Genomic DNA, 25,841 nt, shown 5'->3' with positions numbered 1-25,841 from the left:
TCACTTAACCCCATTGCCTTGCAAAAAAAAAAAACCCCAAAATAAATAATGATGGCTAGAATTTACATAGCACTTTAAGGTTTACAAAGTAGTTTACTCATCTTATCTCATTTGATCTTCACAAAAACCTTAAGAAATAGGTGCTATTATTCCATGTTAGTTGAAAAAATTGAGGCAAATTCAGGTTAAGTGACTTTCCCAAAGAGATCCAGTCAAATGTCCGAGACTAGATTTGAACTTGAGTTTTCCTGATTCCAAGTCCTTCACTAGAAAGTAAATCAGTGAGCTTCAGTCTTTTAGGTGAGTGGTTAGGACAATTGCTAATTAATATGTTTGAATTTCACAAGAGTAGGAAACATACAGTAATAAGAGACAAATAGTCTCTAAGAACTTAGAAAAGGAGAAATAGTGATTATAAGGAGTCAGTATGAGTTATTTAAGAACAAGTTTTGGGGCAGCTAGATGGCCCAGTGGATAGAGCACTGGCCCTGGAATCAGGAGGACCTGAGTTCAAATCCGGCCTCAGGCACTTAATAATTACCTAGCTGTGTGGCCTTGGGCAAGCCTTTTAACTCCATTTGCCTTGCAAAATCCTTAAAAGAAAGTTTTGACGGGATGGTGACTTGTGCTTATAACTCCTGCTACTGGGGAGATTGATTTCTGACAAATCCATTGTCTGCACCACTATGTTACAGAGCATAGGTTTCTCAGCCTTCTTCAGATTGAGTGAACTGGCTTATACTAGGAGTGGGGCAGGTCAAAGTTGTCTTATAGAATACCAGTGAATCATGAAAGGCAGCTGCACTTTTAGCCTAGGCAAGACAACAAGACACTGTCTCAAAAGGAAAAAAAAAAAAGAGAGCCAAAAGAAACTAAAGTGAAGATTTTACTGAATTATACCAATCCGCCCATCTAAACAAAGCTTTAAAAAGTGCCTCATACTGAATGCTAAATGAGACAAATAACAAAAAGTCATAGTGAGACATTTTTCTAATCCAGGGTAGTTTAGAAGAATAAAAAAGAGGTTTGCATGTGTGCTTGGATGGGAGTTAGTCTGGAGTAAAACCTAGCAGAAATGCTATATGCTGTGGGCATCTTGACAATAGCATTAGTGGTGGTAGTGGCAACACTGGCAGCACCTAGGAGTCTGAATTGGTAAGGAGATTGAATATCTGGTCAGAAAGAGATTCTAGGGAACCTCTTGAATTAGCACTAGATATAGGATTGAATGTCCCTTGATAGCACCATTGGCCAGTACCCAGTTTTAGGGTGAAGAGGAAAGGTTGAGGTCTCAAGGGAGAGGGGACCTGACCTAGGTAAGGATCAGAGTACAGACTAGGAAGACAGGGAACAGACTGAATCCAAAATCATATCACTCTGGAAACTTTGAAAACCTAACTGGATAAACAGCAAGATGTTAAAGTCTAAAGTTCAAAGCAATTGCCTCTCCCGCCCCCCCCCCCCCCAAGGGTGAGCAGGGCCCAAATTAAGAAATAGGTTAGGAAAATGAACAAATAATAATAATAAAAAGTAGCCGAGAATAAAAACTTCTGTGATTACGGGGAAGCTAAATATACAACTCACAATAAGACAACAATATGACAACAATATGAACAGTTACAAAGTCTCAAAGAAAAATGTAGTTTCAGCACAAGCCCAACAAGAATTTCTAAAAGTTCTAAACAGATAGATTCAAGAGAGCAAAAAAAGAGAAAATTGTAAAAATAAAACAAAAGTCTTAGAGGAAACACTGGAAAAAGAAATGAGAGTGATACAAGACAATTATGAGAAAAGAATTGTCAAAAAGTACTGAGAAAATAGTTCCTTAAAAATCAGAATTGTCCATATGGTAAGTGGCACAAAATCTCACTGAATAAAATAGTTCCTTTAAAGATTAGAATTTTGCAGAATAGAAGCTAATAACTTCATGAGACATCAAGAAAGAATAAAATAAAGTAAAAAAGATTGAAAAAAAATTAAAGAAAATGTGAGATATCTCATTAGAAAAACATCTGACCTGAAATATACATCAAAGAATTATTTAAAATTATTGAAATCCCTTAAGAGCAAAAAAGAAAACAAATCTTGTCAGGTTAACCTTATTCCCCTCCCCCCCCCCCCATTTTTAAAAACTTTATTAACCGGGTACATTGGGGAAATGCTATGAAGTTACTGTATCTTTTCTGAATTTCAACAAAATATTTAACATCTTTTTTTTTTGCAAGACAATGGGGTTAAGTGGCTTGCCCAAGGCACACAGCTAGGTTATTATTAAGTGTCTCTGAGGTCAGATTTGAACTCAGCTACTCCTGACTCCAGGGCTGGTGCTCTATCCCCTGCACTGCCAATTTGGTATCTTTTTAAAGTATCCTTTTGGATAAGACCTAGAAATATAGGCTGGATGACAGATAAATTTGTAACTGGTTGAATAACTAGAACTACTCCTCCTTACCGCCCCCCCCAAACTGATTAATACATTGAAATTAATTTGGAAGGAGCTCTCTTGAATTTAGTGACTTGGGTGAAGACATAGGTCATATTTGAAAATGAAATATACCTGGGAAGGATTGTTAATCCATTGAGATGATGAATTCAAAATCCAAACAGAATTTTGAAAGTCTGGAAACTGGGGGAAATCTAACAAGCTAAAATTGATTAAGTGTAAATTTTGCTTAGGTTAAAGATATCAGTAGCTCAGTAAGAGGACTAAATAGATACAGCTAGACAAAAATTCATGTTACAAAGATCTGAAGTCTTTTCATTAACTGCAACTCCATATGAACCAGCAGAGTGATGTGATAATCTGTATTGGCAGAAGTTTGGACCCAGGAAAGCTACATTTCAGGCAAGGTTTGAAAATATTTGTATAGTAATGGTTGTCAAACATTTTCAACCTTTTCTATGCTATTACAGAAATTAAAAATATGTACACTTGTAAAAAGTAACATTAAAAGGTATATTATGCTTATCCTAGTCTGTTGCTAGGGAAATAAATATGTCATCATCACTATTATCATCATCATTGATATTTACCATAGCACTTTAAAGTTCTTAAAATACTTTGTATATATTATCTGATTTGATTTTCACAATAATCCCTATGAGGTGGGTGCTATTATTATTTCCATTTTTACAGATGAAGATACTGAGACAAAGTAAAACTTGCCCAGGGTCAGTCAGCTAATACCTATATCAGGCAGGCAGGCTTTGAACCTGGATCTTCTTGACTCCAAGTCCTGTCCTCCAGCCACAATGTCACCTAGCTGCCTTGAGTCCTGGCCCAGAAAAGAGTCATAGCCTCGTTGTATTCTTTGCTAGTCAAACCACATGTAGAGTCCTGAGTTCATTTTGAGGTGATACATTTTAGGGGAGCATTGACAAACTGAAGGTAAAACTTCATAAAAAGTAAAATTGTTATGGAGGAGAATGTATTTGAGTTGAACTTTGAACAATGGGTAGGAACTTAATAAGCAAAGAAAAGGAGAAACGATACATAGCAGATATTGAGAAGAGTAAGGAAAGAAAAAAATCCTGTTTGAATAGCAGAACATGATCCACTGTGGCTGGAAACTCAAGTGAGTAAAATATGGCATATATGAAAGTACTGGAAACTTGAAGTACTATTTTTTTTTTTTTTGGTGAGGCAAATGAGGTCTAGTGACTTGCCCAGGGTCACAGCTAGCATCCAGTATCTGAGACTGGATTTGAACTCAGCTCCTCCTAAGTCCAAAGCCAGTGCTCTGTCTGCTGCCCTACCTGGCTGCCCCAAGGAGTATTACTTTTTAAAATGAATGCCAGGAAAAGAAGTTTAAATTAAATTTGGTATCTGTCAGTGGGGTGTCCCTGAAGATTTTTAAGCAGAAGAGGGACATTCTTCTATATAAGAAATATTTTTTGGGCAGTGGTTTAAAGGGTGACATAGAAGTGAATGAAAGTAGAGGTGCTCACTTAATAGAAATTATTATAATACTGTAGATACTAGTGGTATCAGCAGAAATAGAAAGGTAAAGAAGTGATGATGTGAGAAGTAAGATTCATATAATATTAATAATACTTTAAGGATTACAAAGCATTTTATATATGTTATCTTGTGGGATAGAACAGAATGTTATAGGAATTCAGGAGAAAGAAAAATTAAATCTGATTGAGGTGATCAAGGTAAGGGTTCCTGAAGAAGAAAGATGCATTTGGATGGATTTTAACATGTAGAGATGATGGAGGAAGGGAATTTTAGGTCTAGATATGTACAAACAAAAAGAAAAATGGGAAGGGTTAATTCAGAAGATGGAATGGACATGGGAATTGAGATAATGACAAATAAAATTAGAAACCTGGTCTGAGGCATTATAAGAAAGGCATCTAATGATATGCTTTCCTCAGTAGCTGGTGTGGAGCCATTGAAAATTTTCTTGTTCTTTGGAAAGATTCAAGGTGGTATGGTAGAATGAATTAAAGTGAGAAGAGGCTGATCAAGAAACTAATTAAAGGTAATGTGAAATAATACTAGGAAAGTTAGGACAAAATCAGATTTTGGAGAGACTTGAGAGTCAAGCAGATAGACTTAAGCTTTCCTTGGTAGGTAGTAAACAGTCACTGATGATTTCTGAGCAGAGATATTAATCATTCAATCAATCAACAAACATTTATGTAAATTACCACTCTGGGTCAGGGACTGTTCTAATAAATACAAATAATGTACAAATTTATACTGGATTTCATTGGGATTGTGTAGAGATACAAATAAAAAGAATGAGGAAATTCTACTTTCAAAAAGTTTATTTTCTATTAGGGGAGGCAAGTGTATATTTCTGTATAGATATCTGTATCTATCTCTCTATATATATACACAAATAATAAATATTTATAGAATAAATGCAAGGTAGTTATAGACAGAGTAGGTATAAAGAAGAGGCCCTGTGGTTGGGGAAAATCAGGAGAGATTTTTGTGTGGAAGATGATCTGTGAACCAAATCCTAAAGGGGACAAGGTATTCCGTGAGGTAGAAGTTAGGAAGGTACTTTCTTGACATGGGGGATAGCCCTACAAAGATATAGAGATGGGAGAATAGAAAAATGACCAATTCAGCTGAATCATAGAGTTTAGGGAAAAAATGGACCATATGATTATTCTGAAAAGATAGGTTGGGACAAGTTGTGAAGGGGGCTTTAAAGGCCAAACAATGGAGTATATATTTTATCTGAGAGATAATACAAAGCACCTGGAATTTATTCAGTAGGCCAGTGACATGTTCATCTTTGCACTTAAAGAAAATCACTTTGGCAACTTCCATGAGGAAGGATGATTATTTTGGCAGATATGGTATTAACTAGAGTGGTAGCAGTAGGAATGGAAAGGTATTAGCAAATCTAAGAGATATTGCTAAGGCAAAATCAGTTGGGCTTATAGAGTGATTGGATGGGGGAATCCGTGAGCAGGACTTAAAGATAGTTCTAAGATTTTGAAATTGACTCATTGGAAAAATCAATAGTACCTAGGAAATAAGGAGCATAAAGTAGTTTTTTGGAGAAAATGGTGGGTTTGAATGATTTGATTTTTGTTTAAGTAGAAATAGCCAGAAAGCTGTTGAAACTAAAGACTCACAAGAAAGCTCAGGGATGGATATTAAGATGCAGGAAGCATCCATATAGATGTGATCATTAAAATCAGAGGAGTGAATGGCATTGCTTCAAAAATGAGTGTAAGAGAAGAGAATCAAGTGTAGATTTTTGGGAAGCACCTACATTTTGAATGCCAAGCAAGAGAGGAGTGAGCATAGAAATAGAAAAATAGAAAAGGTACTTTCATTCAATCAATCAATAAACACTTATTAAGAACTTACTAGGTGAATTTGGCCTGAAGTCAGGAAGATCTGAATTCAAATTTGACCTCAGATACTTATTAGCTATGTATCCTTAGACAGTTCCTTAACCCATATTTGTCTCAGTTCCTCATCTGTTAAAATGGGGACACACTGGAGAAGGAAATGACAAACCACTCCAATATCTTTACCAAGAAAATTCCATGGACAAAGTCTTTGTAGTCATCAAAAGTCAGACACAACTGAACAACAACAACAACAACAACAAATGTGGCAGGTACTACAGTACTACTAAGCTCTGGGCACAAAAAGAGGCAAAAGACAGTTCCTGCCTTCAAGAAGCTTACAATCTAAAGAACAGTTAGAAGGAAAAAGAAAGTCTTTTTGTCTTATTTTCTTTCTTTTCCTGAAGTGCCAAAGAAAACCCAGAAGTATCTTTTGTTCAGTATTTTGGAAGGGAACTATAAACATAAGCAAATTGAGATTTACCTTAGGTATACAAAATGAAACATACTTTTATCAATTAAAAAGTTTCCAAGTGTTTACTGATAATTGCTTAAACTAATAGCTAGAATTTCAGTGGCATTTTAAGGCTTGCAAAGTATTTTACAAATATTATCTCCTTTTACCATGCCTTGGGAGAGAGCTCTCATCCTCTCATTTAGTTAAAGTTGTCTTTTGTCTTCTGGTTTCATTTTTAGCAAAATAGTCAATACTGATATGAAAAATTTCTTCCAGTAGTATACTGTTTTTTTAAGTTGTTGGACAAGGATCTTATGTATTGGATAACCTAGAGTTAAATCATTATTTATAAACAGTCTAAGCTTTGTACTTTTGTACTTTGTACTCTTCCATTTTTTTGCCTCTCTGCTACCATCTACTGTAAAAAGTAGAAGGAAACTGCTTAAGAATAAGGGCCATTTTGTGTTTTTCTTTATTTCATGAGACATGATGGCCAAATGTTCATCACTTATACATAGTTTTTCATTGGGACAATATCAGAGTCTTTTCTTCATGATAGAACTTGACAGATCTAAGCAAAAACTTATAGAACTGAGTATCTCCTCTAAAACTTTAGAGGAGGACTTTTGTGGTGGTAAGAATCTAATTCTTAATCATCCAAATATAAATCCAACTTTTCTACCCCAAAAAATTTCTTTCTTATTTATGTGCACATATTTTTGATAAAAATGAGAATTTAATTTCTTTAAAGAAAGGTTTGCTATTCTGTTGTACTGTAATTAGTTTGTTCAATGCCTTCTAGTTTTGAAAAAAGGGGAAGGAGGTTATTAATTAGATTAAAGAATTTTTTCTTTTCACTATGGAAGATTGTCTTGTTTTGTCTTAAATTTTTCTTTGGGACCCCCATTTGAAGTTTTCTTGGCAAAGATATTGGGATGTTTTGCCATTTCTTTCTCCAACTCATTTGATAGATGAGGAAATTTAGGCAAACAGGGTCAAATTACTTGTTCAGGTTTGCAAGGCTAGTAAGTATCTGAGGCAAGTTTTCAATTCATGATAATGAATCTTCCTAACTCCAGGCCCAGCACGCTATCTACTCTGCCATCTCCCTGTCCCCAAGGATAAACTCATATAGCAGGAAAATAAATGTTTGTGATCTTTTCTGACATTTTAAGTGACTTGTTATTAATTCTTGTCTAAAGATATTTCTTTACATATAAAGAAAACAAAAGTTTCAATAAAATATTTTGTGAGGTTTACATTGCCCAATGTCCAAAACAAAATACTTTACTTTAAATGAAAATCAGATGCTTGTAAACCCAGTGCATACTCCCTTGTAGGTTATATCAATTTGATTATGTTTTAAGTAGAGCATTACAATAGACTATTAAGGCTCCTGTGTAGTTTATGGTCATTTTTAAAATGAGCATTTTTGACATTATGCACAAATTTTATTGCCATTTACTCATTTATCATGAGTTCTCAGATTACTTAAATAGCTTATCAGAGTACCAGGTCTGCATAGTGCTAAGAAATGCAAAGTTTCTGATGCTTTTACTTTCATCTTTATTACTTTCAGTTATTATAGACAGCAGTAAAATGAGCCAGTGGATAATTGTGCTTTAAGCTAATCTGTTTGAACTTCAGAGTTCTATGAGGTATCTCTTGAGGATTTCTTAAAAGTAGGTACTAGTCATGTTACTACTTAGACAAATTGAATTTGGTTATAAATGACAGATCCTGCTCCATTGTTAAAGTATGAGGTTAATTTTTGAGGCTTAAAAACAAAACAAATATGTTGTACAGTTTCAAAATTTGACAATTACTACATAGACTGGCAAAAAGATCAAGAACAAAAGAGTAGGTAAAATGAGGAATGTTCATAGTTTATGAAATGAGGGAATAAAGGTGGGGGAGGGGAAGTGAAGGTACAGTAGAAAAGGAGGAAAAGTATGTTTTAATGATGTCTAAAAGACTAATATCATAAAATCACTATTCTGATAATAATGTTAACTATGAATTCAGTGTAATAGGTACTTAAGTGCTAATCCACTGGAGAAGGAAATGGCAAACTACTGCTTATCTTTGCCAAGTTAATCCCGTGGATAGTATAGTCCACAAAGAGTTGGATATGCCTGAATGGCAAAATAACAATAGCACAGCAGCAAAGTGCTTCATACATCTACTGGCATTCATTTTGAAATGATTTTAGAATGAAGAATTCCATCCATAATCAACCTCTAAATATCAATTTAATCATCCGTAAAATGAATGATTTATTTTTAACATTACCTCTTTGCTACTTCTGTTTCCTGATAATTGCAACTGACAGGAAGCCAAGAATTTATCAGCATATATATACTCTCTGACCTAGCAATACCAAGATCAATCTATATCCCCAAAAGACAAATGAAAGAAGAAATGTATCCATAATTAAAGTATTTATAATAGCTCTTTTTGTGGTGACAATGATTTAGAAACTCAGGGATTGTCCATTATTTGAAGGACTGAACAAGTTTTGGAATATGAATGTAATGTAATGTAATATTGTTGTTCTGTAAGAAATGATGATTCTGTAAAAAAAAAAAAGAATAAATGTCTACTTTCATAGCTCCAGAAAGTTCTGTTTTCCAAAATGGGATAATCCAGGGTGAGGTTTGTTTACTATCCCCCTTGGTCTCAGTTCTACAAGTTCCTGGCCCAAGTTGAGGTCTGTTATCTTGTTTCTGGTTGGAGTTTTAGTAGAGTTCTTTTTGACTCAGCTACTATTGGTTTGTATGTTCAGAACATCTGAACTACTATTGGCTCCTCTTTGGGGAACCTTACTCTAGCAACCAAAACCATACAGCCACTGTTTGCTTCCTAGAAGTTGTTCCTATGGCAGAGGCTCGCATGGGTGACTATTCCTTTCTGCCCTAGATCTGTGACCCAGCACTGGGTGCTGGGTAATGGAGATGCCAGATGACCTCCCCTTCCTGGACACAGTGTTTGCTCAGGGATCCCCTGGAATCTCTTTCTGATGTCCTGTCTCTGGCCCTGGGTGCTGAAATGCTTTCTGACTGGCCAGGGACTTTATTTTCTCATTGGGGATGGCAGGAAGATAAAGAAGGAGTTGGAAAAGGAGGAAGGAAGATTTTCATTACTGGAAAAAAATTTAACTTAAAAAAGGGACTTAGCAGTATGGGGGTTATGACAAAAGTTTTGGACTTGAAATCAAGAGAGAGCCGGTGTTCCATTTTTTCCTCAACATCTCAATCAATTATATATTCCAAGTATTAACTGCTAGGAATATAAAAAGAAGCAAAGGATGGTCCTTGCGTTCAAGGAATTTACAATCTATTCCGACATCTACCAGCTATATGACCAAGATAAAGTTACTTAACCTTTCTGAGTCTGTTTTCCCCAATGTAAAATGGGGTCAGTTCCTTCTTCATTGGGTTGTTACATGGATCAAATGAGATAATTTTTTAAAGTGTTAACTATGGGTATATTGGGAAGCTAGATGATACAGTGGCTAGAGTGCCAGACCTGGAGTCAGGAAGACCTGAGTTCAAATGTGATACCTAGTAGCTGTGTGACCCCAGAACAAATCCTTTAACTCTATTTTCCTCTTCTATAAAATGAGCTGGAGAAGGAAATGGCCACATTAGTGACCATTCCAGTATCTTTGCCAAGAAGAAACCCAGAATTGGACATGACTGAAATTACTGAACAAGAAAAATAAATGGTCATGCTATAGTTGGTAATTGGTTTATTAGTCATATCTAGACATTTTCTTTTCTCTTTTCCTCTCCAATTTTAAAATAAAATAAATGCTTACTAACTGGCAGACAACATATTAAGGGCCTGAGAGATACTGCTTTGCAATTTCTATGAATTAAAATAATGCTGGTTCAGGATTATCTTATTTAGGACCAGGATGATTCTCTTACTCTTTACTTAGGAACTTGAGAAAGGGTGATTCTTGAGAGCAGGGACCCCTGAGGACTGTATGATGAAGCCTCAGAATAATATTTTTAAATGAATTAAACAATGCATAGAAATACAAATGAGCCCAATTATATTGAAAATAGAGTTATCATAATATTTAAAAAATCTCAGGTTAAGAACTCCTGCTTTTTTAGAGAATTTTCAGTGTTGCTTTTTCTGAACCTGGAGACAGTTCTGAAAGCAATAAAAAGTTGTTAAGAATGTTAACAGCTTTCATTTGTTGTCCAACCTTGTTTCAAGTTCCTTGAAACTTCATTAAAGTCCAGCCACTCCCTGCATCCTTTTCCTTTACATTCCTGCCTCTTTTATAGAAAAAGAAGAAACAAATTCCACTCCTTAAGTTTCTGGATTTCATATGTTTTTATGTAAATGGTCTTTAGTTTATCACATACTTTAAGCTTCTCCTTTCATTTCTAATTCATTCTGAATTTTTTTTCTGGATTGAGAGAGAAGAAGCCAACCTTTCTCATTGACCTTGTGAACAACCATCTCAATTCTGTTCAGGACATTGTGAATTGTAAGGGGGTAACTCTCTTGAAGACTTGAACTCTTACTTCCAGAACCTCTGATCAAAATCCTCTTGGGTCTCTTATACTTGGGTGGTGAGACCTCAAGTACCAAAGCCTTTTGCCAACTGGCAGCTGTAGCAGCCCAGCGTGGGTGGGCCTTGCTAACTCTCTGTGTCTCGAGCATAATCAGAAGAAATCAGACTATGGCCTCTGGTGAATTCCAAGATAAATCCTGAGGCCTCACGACAGCAGTCTAGCCTGAAGGTGAAGAAATGGAGACAGCTCTTCTAGAGAGAATAACAGAGAGCATTTTCTTCCTCCTAGATCCCTCCTAACTGGGTCCTTCTGCTCTATATCACCATCCCAAGTAGTAAAACTGTTATATGGGACCTAGTTCACTCTCTTCCTTTTTCTAGTCTAAACAAACTCATCAAGAGCTATTTATTTCCAGTGAGTATGTAAAGAGTATGGTACTCTCAAGTAAATAAATTCAAGGTCACTCTGGAGATGACCTGGGATCATGGAAAAAATCATGATTTGGAATCAAGAGATTTGGGTTCTAGTCCCATATATGCCACTAACTAGTGTTGGTAAGGGATTTCTATTCTCTGGACCTGTTTTTTTTCCATCTTTCAAAGGAGGATGAATTTTAATTAGGATGCTTAGTTTATTTCTTAATTCAGAATGAAATGAAAATTTTAAAAGGAGGTTATATTTAATGATCTCTAAGGCCCCTTCTGGTTCTGAAAGAAAGATAGTCTAAGCTGACTTTGTATTAACCTGCCATCCCAAGCCCAATTTGTAGGGTTTGAAATGGGGATATATTTTGAAGTTTACAAAAAGCTTCTCTCTCTCGGATTTAATTCAGTTTATTCCACTAGGTGGCACTTTAAGGACATTACAGGAAAGTAGCTGGCTAGTATTTATTTCTCAGGAAGCCCTTGAACCTGAAATGGCTTTATTTATTTATTTTTACAGTTGACCTCTCTAAACAGGTGTTCCAATTTTTATAGTCCATATTTCCTTAATGAACATGATCTTTCAGGCAGGAAGAGCTGAGCAAACCTGAAGAGTGACATTTACCACAATCCAGATGTCATTTATAAGGAAATGTTGTTATCCTGTCTCTTATCACCTATAGTAACAGGGAAGGAAAATAGAGTGGAGGAGAGGAAAAGAATTTTTTAAAAGATCACTAAGACAAAATACTCTGTAGTGAGAACTTATTTTTAAACACAAAAAGACAGAGATAAATATAATTTTCATGCATTATAATCAAGAATCACTGTGATAATCAGACTGCTAGGGCCTTAGACCAGGCTCACATGAAGATTTTAAAAGACGTATGGCCACATGCCTTTGAGGACATGGATTTAGGTCAGAGGATGGTAAAAGTAATAATTGCGTGTGACTCTGAAAATTGTGCAAAAGCACAATGGGCAGTCCCCCATTCTGCCTTGGATTTTCAGATAAAAATTGCCAGCTATTTATATCTAGCATGGAATTGGGGGTCGTCTCAGTTGGTTCTGCTGGAGGACTTTCATTTCCATGGAGATGGTGGTTCTTAGAATACCATGGAAACACAGGACCTTTCAGAGTAACCCCAGTTGGCTCTGAGGACTCTATTTAATTCAATTTAAGAAACAATGAGAACCGACAGCAAACGAGGTAGCCAATACTGAGTTTATAAAGGCAAAACCATACAGTCCCTGCCTGCAAGAAACTTATACTTTACTATGAAGGAAATAAAACAGACTCAAAGCTAAAATCAATGTAAAGACTTTTGAGGAGGGGGTTTCTTATAGTTCTATTTGCTGCCACATGTTTCTTGGTGAGTTCACTTTTGACCCATTGTCTAACCTATATGTTTTTTCTCACCAAGATGATATGCTTCTTGAAAGCAGGGATTGATCATGTCCTCTACCTCTGAGAATAGTTTGTCAGTACGCCAAGGACTTGTTATGCCAAGGACAAGCAGATCACAGCCTGTCTATAATTTATATAGTCTTAGAACCCAAATCTGCCTCCAACTTGAAATCTGATGCTCTTTCCATTATACAATTTACCTAGGAGAATTGTTTGATCCATCTTCCTTCTTGAGGTTCATTTCCTTGGTTTATCTTGATTTTACCACCAATTACTGGTCCAGTGCTGTACTTATCCTTAGTTTAACCTATCTCTATAGCCCCTTTCTTACATATATCATATATACATACATATATATGTATATACATATATACATATATATATATATATATGTATATATGTATATATATATGCATGTACCAACTTGGTGTGGATAAATTTATGGGTGGGTAGGTATAGCTTCAAGAAGCTAATAGAGCATTCTATGTCAAATGTAGTTTAAGCAGGAGGGGGAAAATAGGCAGAATACATGAGAGCAATTATCTAACCTATTTATGCATATATTTAAGTCCTTTAAATTGTCCGATTTCAAGGTTTTTACTGGGGCATGGTGGCACTCACCTATAATCCTTTCTCCTGGAGAGACTGAGATTGAGAGAGGGGAGGGGAGGAAAACTCATCTTGTAGCAACTGTGCAGTTAAAAAAATAAATCTACACAGTGGTCATGTCCCAAAATTCTATGTCTCTGCACCTTGAATCTATTACCTCTGTCAGGAAGTGAGAGACATTCAGTCTTTTACTTTATGTTAAAAATGAGCTGCTGGTCTAGGTTCTTCCTTGATTTGAGTTCTTTTATCCTATAATTATCCTTGTCATCTCACTCCTTGGTCAGGATACTCATTTTCAAGGTATCCCATTTCACTTGAGTGAGCTCTGAATGTTAGATTTTCCCCATAGGGTTCTGAAAGTTGCTTTCAAACCCTGAATTTTATTTCTGTCTTCTGCAAATAAACAGAACAAATCTTAACCTTTTTATAAGTGATAGATAGGTTGAACTATTTTAAAAAAAATTTTATTACAAACTAAAAAATGTCATGAGCAAATACAAATACTTCCATACAAAAGACCAGGAAAAAGATGATTTTATATGAAATCAATAATAAATTACAGACATATATATATATATATATATATATATATATATATATACACACACACACACAGACATATATATATACATATATATATATATACATACATGGAGAGAGATATCTAAAATCATTAGTACAGTTAAAACTAACTGTATTGTCTATGAAATTTAATGTGGTAGTACCAACATTACCCTGTGTGTCTTCCTTTCTGAGTTTTCTTCTGCTGTCATCTATGTAATTAAAAAATTATTTCATTGCATGATTTCAGCGGATGGAGATGATTAAAGACAGACTTAAATCTTCTCTTCTTCTGGCTAAACTTTATCCAATTTTTCTAGCACATCCTGAGATGACTTAGAGTTGGAGCTCCCCATACCATCCTAGTCACTATAGTTTGGACACTCTCCAGGTTTCAACTAATCTTTACCTAATCCTGAGTTTCCGTGAAGCCTTGGCTTAAACCCCATCTCCTGCAGATGTCCTGGTCTCCTTGTTGCTAGTGCCTTCTTTTGTAATGCTGCCTTCCACTTACTTTGTGTTTAGCTTATATGTACTGATTTTTCTATAGGCTGACATCATCCCTTGTTGTTTGGTTGTGTTTGACTCTTCATGACCCTACTTGGGGTTTGCTTGGCAAAGATACTTGAGTGGCTTGCAATTTTCTTTTACAGTTCAGTTTACAGATGAGACAACTGAGGCAAACAGGGTCAAGTGATTTGTCCAGTGTCACAGAGCTGGGCAGTGTTTGAGGCTAGATTTGACTCAGGAAAATGAGTCTTCCAAATGAACTTCCAAATCCGTTGCTTTGACCATGTCATCCAGCTGCCCTAGCACATTTCTACATTCTGCTTAATAGCAAAATACTTCATCTGAAAAAAAAGACGACTAAAGAATGAATAGTAATATATCCTAAAGCAATAAGGGGTCCAAACTTGAAGCTACAAAAAAACTATTTTCCTAAAACCTAATTCATAGAAGTCTTTTATAGAAAGATTTGTTGACCTTCTCTGTGATCCAAGTGTATTGATTCTTCCTTCCCACAATTACCCTTCCCCACTGACCCCTTCCCCCTCTACTTCACTGTTCCTCAAGGGTGTTACCATTTCACTTCCACCTTTAAGAATCAAATTCCCCCTTCTGTAGGAATCTTTTCTTCTATATCATATTAAATATCAAGTTCATGGTCTGATTTTTCTTTGTATTGCCATCACCTATATCACAGTGTAAGCACAATGGTTGTTGATCAATTAGTTCTTCATATCTTTTCAATAAGGTAGCACCTAGAATTGGAAACAACACAAGTGTGATTTAACCAGGGCAGAGTATATTGGGAGCATAAAATCCCTTGTTTTGTTAACTGTATTTCTATTAGAGCAACCTAGTATCACATTAGCTTTGGGTGGGGCGCTGCCTTGAACACTGGTAACTTATTGATCCACTCCATCTTTTTCATATGAAGTGCTGTTTAATCTCCCTACCCCTACCCCTACCCCCCCCCACACACACACTGTGCTGTATTTGAGCAGTTGATTATTTTTAATGCAAAGTTCAGGACTTTCCACTTACTGTTATTAAATTTCATCTTATTAGATTTAGCCTGTTAGTTCAGTCTATTGAGAATTTTTGGGAGTCAGATCCTGTCATCCAATATATTAACAGTCCTTTCCAGATTTGTCATTCAGACATTTTCATAAGCATGTCATCTCTGTCTTTATCCAAATCAACATTAAAAATGAACCGAATGATGAAGTGGCATTCCACTAGGGGCCTCTCTCCAGGGAGATTCTTAAATCTGGTCCATCTTAATTCATTCTAACCCAATAAACATTTATTAAGTACCTACTATGTTTCAGAGACTGTACTAAATGCTGGGAACACAATTAATAAAAAGTTCCTTCTCTCAAAGAGCTATAGTCTAAAAAGGAAGACTACACAAAAGAAAGGGCAGTTAAGTGGTACAGTGGATAGAATGCTGGGCTTGGATTCAGAAAGACTCTTCTTCCTGAGTTCAGATATGACCTCATCACTGTGTACCTATGTGACCCTGGACAAGTCATTTAACCCTGTTTGCCTCAGTTGCCTCATCTGTAAAATGAGCTAGAGAAGGAAATGGTACTTCAGTATCTGTCAAGAAAACCCCAATGGGGGTCATGAAGATTTAGATGGGATTAAATAACACACAAAAGGAGATAGAAAAAGGCAAAGATATCAAGAGGTACCAATTTCTGTTCTCTATAAAGGAAGACATTGGGAGAAGTTTGATACTCTGCCCTCCAATCAGAGGGGAGAGGAGATTGTGAGAGAAGGTATCAATCAGTGTTGAAGTGATGAATTTATTCTAGGAGAATCATCTTGTTCTGTGGTGTTGAAATCAGACTAGGCAATGGATGCAATGTGGAGTGAGTAAAATATTTAAAAGTATGTCATCAAGTCCTCATTCCTCTTTCTTGTCCCAGAGGTAGCATAATAACAGATACATACCTGGTGTTTTAATGTTTATTATCGCTTTGTATATTTTATCTCATTTCCCCCTTCTTCTCAGCAAACCATCTGCCTCATAAAAGACTGTCCGAGGCTTAACTGAAGTATAGATATATATTGTGGATTTCATTTTTTCTTACCTACCATAAAAGTTGTTGTGTTGTTCAGTCATTCCAATCATGTCCAAGTCTTCTTGACCTCATTTAGGGTTTCCATGGCAAAGATACTGGAAAGGTTTGCCATTTTTTTTTCTTCTAGTTCATTTCACAGATGAGAAAACTGAGGTAGACAGGGTTAAATGATTTGCATTGTGTCATATAACTAGTAAGTGTCTGAGGCCAGATTTGAACTCAAGGAAATGAATCTTCCTGACTCTAGACCTGGCACTCTTATCCACTGTGCCACCTAGCTGTCCCAAGATAACTATCTTAGTAATCTTAGCAAGGTGAGAAATCAAATCATTCTGGTTCAGTTTGCTTTTAATTAACATATTCTAGCTCTTAATGGTTAGTCCTTCACTCTCTGAGATCATAAACCTTCCCTTAAATAGCTTACTCTAATATTTAGATTGCTATTAAAGTCAATCCATATCTTTCTTCCCTTTGAAAATCAGGACTATGTTTGTCTGAAACCAGGAGGACTGTGGATAGAATCAGAAAGACATGAGTTGTCTTATAGGCTATGTGACCCTGGGAAAGTCACTTAAAGTACATCTGCCTTACTTTTCTCATTGGTAAAATGAGGGTAATAACAGTACCCATCTCTCAAGATTATTGTGAACATTAAACGAGATGAGATTTGCATAGTGCTTAGTACAGAGTAGGAGCTATATATTTGTGCTAATTATTATTATTGTTATTGTTATTATTAGTTATTAAGGTCAGATAGGTGGTGTAGTGGATAAAGCATGGACTTTGAAGTCAGGAGGATGGGAGTTTGAATCTGATCTCAGACACTTGACTCTCACTAGCTGTGTGACATTGGATAAGTCACTTAACCCTAATTGCCTCATGTCCAGGACCATCTCAATTGTCCTGATTCATTCCTGGTCACTGGATCTAGATGGCTCTGGAGAGAGCAAGTGAGACTGATGACTTAACACAACACCCCCTCACACAAATCCAATTCCTGTACTTGTCATAGTATCACCTCCCTGATGTCATGGTCTTCTTAGAGAATGAAGGACAAACATCATTATTGTTATTATTAATTTAACCCTGTGACACCTCTCCTGTTCTTTATGATTCTTTTAAGGGCAGCTCAGTGGCGCCATAGGGCATGGAACACCAGGCCTGGTGTTCCAGTCTGGCCTCAGATGCTTACTAGCTGTGTGACCCTGGGCAAGTCTCTTAACCCTGTTTGCCTCTGTTTCCTCATCTATAAAATGGGTTGGATGAAGGAATGGCAAAACCACTCCAGTATCTTTGCCAAAAAACTCCAAAGAGATCCCAAAGAGTTGGACTTGGCAGAAAAACGATTGAACACTAACAATAGTGAATGCTTGCTTGCTTGCTACCTCTAAAAAAGATATTTTTAAAAATTACACATACATAGAGGCTATCTAAGTCCTTTTATATTGGGCTTTGCACTTAATATATTGAATTAATTTGGCCCTCTTAGGGGATTTTCATTTTTTTAACAAGATGTTATTTTTTAAAGTTTTTTATTGATGCCTTTTCCTGTCAATCATTTCTTAATAACTCCCCTACATACACATATAGACTTATACATTGACACAAACATGCACACACATGCACACACACACACACCCTCCCCACATACATGTACTTTGGCCCCTCTTGTATCACCATTATATTTTCCTTTTTAACAAGGAAAAACAATGCTATGAAAGCATCCTACACAGTTGAAAGGATTTATTTAGCCTCCTTTATCTTTAAGACCCCACTTCTCCAGGGACATGAGGGAAGCATGTTTTATCACCTGTTCTCTTGGATTGTCTTCAGTTGTGACAATCCATCAGAATTCAACTTCTTTCAGTGTTACTGTTGTTTTGCCATTGTAATCATCATGTGTGTTAATAATAATAATAATACCATTTATTTAGCATCCTTTATCTCTCAGGCTGTCTGCTAATTGCTTTAGAATTATCCTATTTGATCCTCACAACAACTCTGAAAGGAAGGTGCAATGATTACTCCCTCATTTTATCAATGAGAAAACTGAGGTAAACAGAGGTTAAATTACTCAGGGTTGTACAGTTCACAAATGCCCAAGCCTCATGTTTTCCCTGACCAGGCCTAGCCTTCTATCCACTGTACCACCAGGTTCTGTTTACTTCACCCTAAATCACCAGTCTCCTCAGGTTTCTTGGAAATCTTTCTATTTATTACTTCTCTCATCACAATAGTATTCTGCTACTTTTAAATATTCCAATTTTAAATGCTCCAATACTTTGGTGATAGGCACTCATTTTATTTCCAGTATTTTGCTGTTACCCAAAGTAGTAAAATATAGATATTTTGACTTCCTAAAATTCTTTTTTTTTTTTTAGGTTTTTGCAAGGCAAATGGGGTTAAGTAGCTTGCCCAAGGCCACACAGCTAGGTAATTATTAAGTGTCTGAGACCAGATTTGAACCCAGGTACTCCTGACTCCAGGGCTGGTGCTTTATCCACTGCACCACCTAGCTGCCCCTGAAATTCTTGCTCAGGAGTTAGATCACTAGATTAAAGGGTATGATGAACAGGTCAGAACTAGGAGAACCTAGAAGCAGGGAGAAGAGTTAGAAGGAGGAGTTTTTTTTTTTTTTTTTTTTTTTTTTTTTTTTTTTTTTGCACAGGGGCAATGTAAGGAGGGGGGAAATAAGGTGGGGGAAATAAGAGGAAGAGAAGATGGATTTTCATTGATTAAAAAAAATTAATTAAAAACAAAATAGAAAAATAATCCTATAAGGCAACTGAGATGGTCCTGGATGTGAGGCAATGGATTCTCCCTCATCTAGCAGTCTGTTAATTAACATTTATTAAGTATGACAGATACTATGCTAAGGTAAGCACTGGGAATATAAAGAAAGGGAAAAAAGCAAACAGTTCTCAAATAACTCACAATCTAAAGGGGAAAAGTCAACATGTATACAATTATGTGAAAATAAAATACATACAGGGTAAATTGTGGGCAGTGGCTAGATGACTTTAAATTAAGGTACTCCAATTCCAAATTCATTATTTTTAAAAAATTTAAAAAGTTTTCCCTTATATAAATATTTTATTTGTTTTTAATTATATACAATAACAGTTTCTACTTGTCAGTTTTGTAAGGTTTTGAATTTTACAATTTTTCCTCTCCCCTCCCTCCTCCCCCTCCAGAAGGCAATCTGATAATTTTTACATTGTTTCCATGCTATGCATTGATCAAAATTTAATGTATTGTGAGCTAAAACATATCCTTGAGGAAGAAATAAAATATTTGAGATAGCAAAATTATGTAGTTCATAAGGCAATTTTTTTTAAAAAAAATTGAAGATAATTATCTTTGATCTTTGTTTAAACTCTGCAGTTTCTTCTCTGGATACAGATGATATTCTCCATCATAGATATGCTAAAAATGTCCCTGATCTTTGTACTGATGAAATGAGCAAGTCCATTAAGGTTGATCATCACCCCATGTTGCTATTTGGGTGTACAATATTCTGGTTCTGCTCATCTCACTCAGCATCAGTTTATGCAAGTCTTTCCAGGCTTCTCTGAATTCCCATCCCTCCTGATTTCTAATAGAACAATAGTATTCCAAAATGTACATATACCATTTTGTTTAACCTTTCCCCAATTGATGGACATCCCCTCGATTTCCAATACTTTGCCACTACAAAACATGCTGCTATGAATATTTTTGTACATATGTAGTTTTTACCTTTTTTTCATGATCTCTTCAGGGTATAGACCCAGTAGAGGTATTGCTGGAACAAAGGGTATGCACATTTTTATTGTTCTTTGGGCATAATTCCAAATTGTTCTCCAAAATGTTGGATTTGTTCACAGCTCCACCAACAATGCATTAGTGTCCCAGATTTCCCACATATCTTCCAACAATGATCATTGCCCTTTCTGGTCATACTAGCCAATCTGAGAGGTGCAAGGTGGTACCTCAGAGATGCTTTAATTTGCATTCTCTAATCAGTAATGATTTAGAGCAATTTTTCATATGACTATGGGTAACTTTGATTTTGTCATCTGCAAATTGCCTTTGCATATCCTTTCACCATTTGTCAATTGGGGAATGGCTGTTTTAAAATAAATTTGACTCATTTCTCTATATATTTTAGAAATGAGTTCTTTATCAGAAACACTAGTTTAAAAATTGTTTCCCAACTTACTACATTTCTTTTGATCTTGGTCATAGTGATTTTGTTTGTGCAAAAGTTTTTTAATTTAATGTAATCAAAATTATCCAGTTTGTTTTTAATGATATTCTCCAACTCTTTCTTGGTCAGAAACTGTTTCCCTTTCTATAGATCTGACAGGTAAACTATTCCTTGTTCTCCTAGCCAAATCCAGGATTTCCCCCCTCTATCACATTGCCCCCCATCACTCAGTGGCTTCCCTTTCAATTCAACCTTTTCCCTGGGTGATGAGTCCAGTGCTCAGCTTGGGGCTGCCCTTCCACTGATGCTCATGAAGAGAAGTGGCTTAAGGAAGCATACTCAGCAAACAGGTTGCCATTCTGCCATCTCTAGGAGTTAGCTAAGCTCCTTTGTCCTTAACTTGTATTTCTTCACCACAGATAGTGCTGCATTTCTTGCCAATATTGAGAACTTATAATTGATGCAAGTTTTTTTGTTGTATTGTTGGAAGGAAAAATAATTCAAGGCATGGAAGAGGGGAGAGTGTGTGACATTTTACAATTTGTTTAATTTTTTAAATGAAAACTCACCTTCAATTATGAGTTTTTTCTAAAAGTATGTTTTCTTAGCATGCCAAAAATTGGCAGGCACATTTTGTCTTGAATAAAGCTTGTGGGAAGGTGCTGTTGCATATTAATAATAATTCTAATATTTGGTTGTCTCATACAAATTCAAACATTTAACGTTAATAAAGATATAAGTTTTTTTTTTCAGAAGGGAAATCCTGTCTGTCATGGCATTGTTTTTTCCATTAATTACTATGGGGGGGTGTTTTTATTGGGACTTGTGAATTTTAGTAATGATGGGAACCTCAGTTATGGAAATTCCCCCATCAATATAGATATTCAACTCTTTTGCTATATTTAATCTTAATAAATTTCTTTGTGGACTGCCAGTTGTGATACAACTGATACACACACTCACACACACACACACACACACACACACAAATTTATTTATTTGTTTATTTATTTATGAGAATCAGGTTCTGAACTGAGCTTTCTGACTTTAAAGGAGTTACTTCATGTTGTTTGACTTACTCTTCCCTGTATGTATTAATGAAAATTCAGGCTAAAAATATGAGAACTTTCCTAAGTAAACTTCTTTTTAGTTGGTTGCCTTCTTCCCAAAAAGTTCCACTGTAGAGTTTATACTATTAATAAATATGAAGGAAGGTGTGACAAAAAAGTTGATAGGCACTCTGTCAATCACAAATCATTTTAGAGACAGAGAAAACCTGCTGTTTATCACACTCAGAAGGCCTCACTGAACAAAAAATTGGGGATCCCAGATATCAGTTTCGTCATCCTAATATAGATTTGCTTATACAAGTAGGATGGGTATAGTAAAATTTCAAAGAGCAAATAAAGAAAAATAATGGCTTACAAACCAAAGAACAGATGACAGATGAAAAAGATACACACACACACACATACATACTTATCTGGTAAAACAGAAAATTACCTGATTGATATCAGACCTATAGCTTATAAATGTAGTTTTGCAGACTCTATGTGACCTGTTCATCTTAAATAAATGGCAGCAGAAAATTCAATTAAAAGCAGAATGAATTGCCTTGGGAGATGATGGCCTTGCCCTAACTAGACGTTTTCAAGATTTTTATTTTATTTTATTTTTTACTAGAATTATGATTTCATTGTTATGGTAAATTCTTAGTGAGGCAAGTCTTATCAGCGTACTCTGCAAAGGCTCTATTATAAGTCATGATGATGATGGTAGCTAGCATTTATATTTTACTTTAAGGTTTGCAAAGTGCTTTCTTATCTTATTTTCATAACTCTGGGAGGTAGGTATTATTATCCCCATTTTACAGATGACAAAACTGAGGTTAGGTGACTTTTTCAGGATCACACAGCTATTAGGTGTCTAAAGCAAGATTCAAACTTGTCTTCCTGACTCTCATCTGATGGCATCTGTTATGCCACGTGGGATACTGAATGGTAAAAAGACTTGTTCAGGGTTAAACAAATTATGTGTGTGTGTGTGTGTGTGTGTGTGTGTGTGTGTGTGTGTGTGTAAGAGAGGGAGGAGATGGAGGAGTAATGGTAATAGTGGTGGTGGTAGTAGTAATGGTGTAATAGTGGTGGTTGTAATCGTAGTGCTGCTGGTGGTAGTAGTAATGGTAGTGGTGGTGGTAGTAGTAATAGTGGGGGTAGGGGGTCTTCCTTCATTCTGGGTCTTCCTAATTCTGAAGATGCATTTCTGTATCCCTGATAATCCATAGATCATCAATTTCTTGAATGCATTTGTACCATGTTAGGAGGGGTTTTAAAGTAAATTTTATTAGCAAGTTCTAAGTGAAATAAGCTTCCATCAGTCTCTCCATAAAATGTGACATGTTAGTACTTCTACAGGAACATTCTTTTATAAGGGCAGAAAGGAAGTACCGCCTTTCTTTTGCAGAGTCAAGGTCTGCAATCCCAACAGTTTAGATCTTAGAGGAGCCAGCAGGGAGCGCACTGAATGCTCTGAGGTCTCTTTGAGGATTCACTGATATTTTACTCACTAAGCTTGAATACTTAGAATGTGTAAGGGGAATGGATATATATATATATATATATATACATATATATATATATATGTATATATCCTCACTATTACTACTACCATCACAACTTTGGAGGATATATTGTTTCTTTAAAGGAAATGAAGCTGCATTTTTCCCTAAACACTTTTCAGGAATCTTTTTTAAGTTTCTCTGAAGGAAAAAAGAACCATATATATCTTCCATCTTCTATGATCCTTGTTATGTTCAGATATTTTTTGTTCATTTGTTTTCAATTTGATTATGTTTGTGTAATTTAAGGGAATCAAAACTGTAGATAGGAAATGAAGTATCTCAGAAGTTGAAAGCAAATCTTTTGATATTTGATGTAGGTATAACACTAGGTTTTGTAGATTTCTGACAATATTTAATCATTCTAAGCTCGTTTGCTTTTTAGCATCATAATAGAAAGATGAGAAGCAGCTTCTTGTACTGGATGAAATAGTCATGTAGAGACAAGAAGACTTTGGTCTGACTCTGACATTTACTGGCTGTGTGACTTTGAACAGGCTGATTAATAACCTCTCAGTGTCTAGGAAACTTTATAGGTCTTTAATATAGAGAATGGGTGCCAATTTTCATTGGTGACAGACACTAGCACTTTAGAAGTTCCCTGCACTAATGAAATCATGATTCCAGAACAAAAATAAGAGGAGAAAAAAAAGTTGATTAAGAAATCCATGAAGGGGAAGGAGTCCTTCTTTTGCCCATGATTTTCCTTACTTTTTGTCTTTTGGGAAGTTGCTCTACCTCTTATATCAGTTTCCTCACCTATTTATATATGCATATATAAGTAGATATGCACAGGCATATGCATATATATTTATATATACACACATGTCTATATATCATATACAGATTATATGTTACATGTATTATATATATGTGATTATATATTTTATATCTATCTCTAAATGTGGGTATTTACATGTGAATATATTTATTAGCAATAGAAAACCATAACCTAAGGAAACTTACATGGAAACTCTATGTGGAACCCAAAGAGTTCATAGTCCATATAGAAGTTTGCATTTTTATAATAGCAGGACAAAGGAAGAAGGTGGTACCAGAAATTTCCACCTAAGTGGGGTATGGCATGGAAGCGGGAAAGGTGCTATCAAGGTGGGAAGCATACAAAGCCCCTCCTGCAAGGCAATGGCAAAAGACACATTCTTTTCTCTTGGGAACCACTAGACTGAAGATAGGACCCTCGCTGCACAGTTTCTCAGCCTAGTGTAGATTGACTGGTACCTGTCTTGACTCCCAAGGACACAAAAGGGGTCCAGGTTGGAATTGCTGCAAACAGCACCTTAAGTGTCATCTTTGACACATTGAGGATCTCCTGCATTCTTTAAGTCCAGTGTTTCAAGAAAATATGGCAACTCAAAAAGGCAAATTCAAGGGACCTTTTAACATTCCTTAACACTACGTATTTGTGTGTGTGTGTGTATGTGATTTCAAAACTTCTTTTCAGTTCATGTATAATTTCTAAACTCTTTTTTTCAGCTCTTGGTTTTTGAGAATCTTTGGGAGAGGTGTATAAATTCATTTTTCCCCTTTGTAACCAAAGTTTAAGGACTTTTTGTTACTTTGTGCTTTTTTTATGCACGTTACAATGTCTGATTTATTCTTATAGGCAGACCAAGTAACGGAGATTGAATTATGTCCTCAATTGACCAGAACTCCTTCCCAGACAGAGGAGAGCGGAAGTCCTGTGAAGAAGGTAATGCTAAAATACTTAATATTTTTGTTGTGAGATACTCTTCTGTACCTTCTTGCTTCTTATAACACACTGAGGTGGTATCATGTTCTAGAGTCATGGAAATCCTGGTTGGAGAAGCAGAGTCTTAGCAACAACCCAGGCATAGACCTCTGCTGTAGAGTGACTATTGGTTACCTTGCTAGTGATCCTTCCATTCCAAGACTCAGAAGACAGCCTGGTAAATGACTTTGAGAAGATTCAGAGGCTTTTGCTTTCTTGTGGCTAGAAAGGTGTACCTCTCTAAAAAGAGCAAATTGCCTGGAAACCTCTGCAAAGACTCCGACTGGATATTTTTGTTCTGTTTGTTTTCTTGATCCTACTCAACATTATAGTGACTTCTGCTTCAATTAGATCATTGAATCAATATTTGATTGGCCTATAAGTTACTGTTATTATTCTCCCCCTTTTTTATCCCAAATTAGTTAATTGTCTGTTCATCGTAGTACTGAGAGGGTTTTAAGCCTTCTGTGATAAGTTTATAACTGGGCAGCTTGGTGGATTCATCTTTCTGAGTTCAAATTTAACCTGTCTGCCCCTGGGCAAGTCAGTTAACTTGTTCACCTTAGTGTCCTCATGGCAAACCACTCCAGTATCTTTGCCAAGAAAAGTCCAGATGGAATCATGAAGACTCAGACATTACTGAAAATAACTGAACAGCTTTACAACTTCCAAAGCAAAAACAGAAAAACAAAAACCAGCACATGGGGCAGAGATCAAGTATTCTGTGAACTCAATATAATCCCAATAGCTCATGCATTGAGTAAATGTTGGTGAAATTTAATAAGTTGTCTTAAACAGGGACAACATCATTGAAACAGTCCTAAACTTTGAGTTAGAAGAGACTTTAGTAATCCTAGAATCCAAGTCTCTCATTTT

At 35.9% G+C, this 25,841-nt stretch overlaps 1 protein-coding gene across 14 annotated transcripts in view; it reads left to right on the top strand.

Annotated features, from left to right (window-relative positions):
- Positions 1 to 25,841, top strand: part of REPS2 (RALBP1 associated Eps domain containing 2) — a 260,871-nt gene that overhangs the window by 219,603 nt on the left and 15,427 nt on the right. For all 14 annotated transcript variants that reach the window (XM_074192348.1, XM_074192359.1, XM_074192358.1 and 11 more), the window contains one exon: positions 24,840 to 24,926. In XM_074192348.1, the coding sequence (XP_074048449.1) occupies positions 24,840 to 24,926 (87 nt within the window). The remainder of the gene's footprint in view (positions 1 to 24,839; positions 24,927 to 25,841) is intronic.

Source organism: Macrotis lagotis, chromosome 6 (genome assembly GCF_037893015.1).
Source record: "Macrotis lagotis isolate mMagLag1 chromosome 6, bilby.v1.9.chrom.fasta, whole genome shotgun sequence".
Taxonomy (NCBI): domain Eukaryota; kingdom Metazoa; phylum Chordata; class Mammalia; order Peramelemorphia; family Peramelidae; genus Macrotis; species Macrotis lagotis.
Note: the sequence above shows the minus strand (reverse complement) of the source record. Positions and strands in the feature narration are given on the sequence as shown.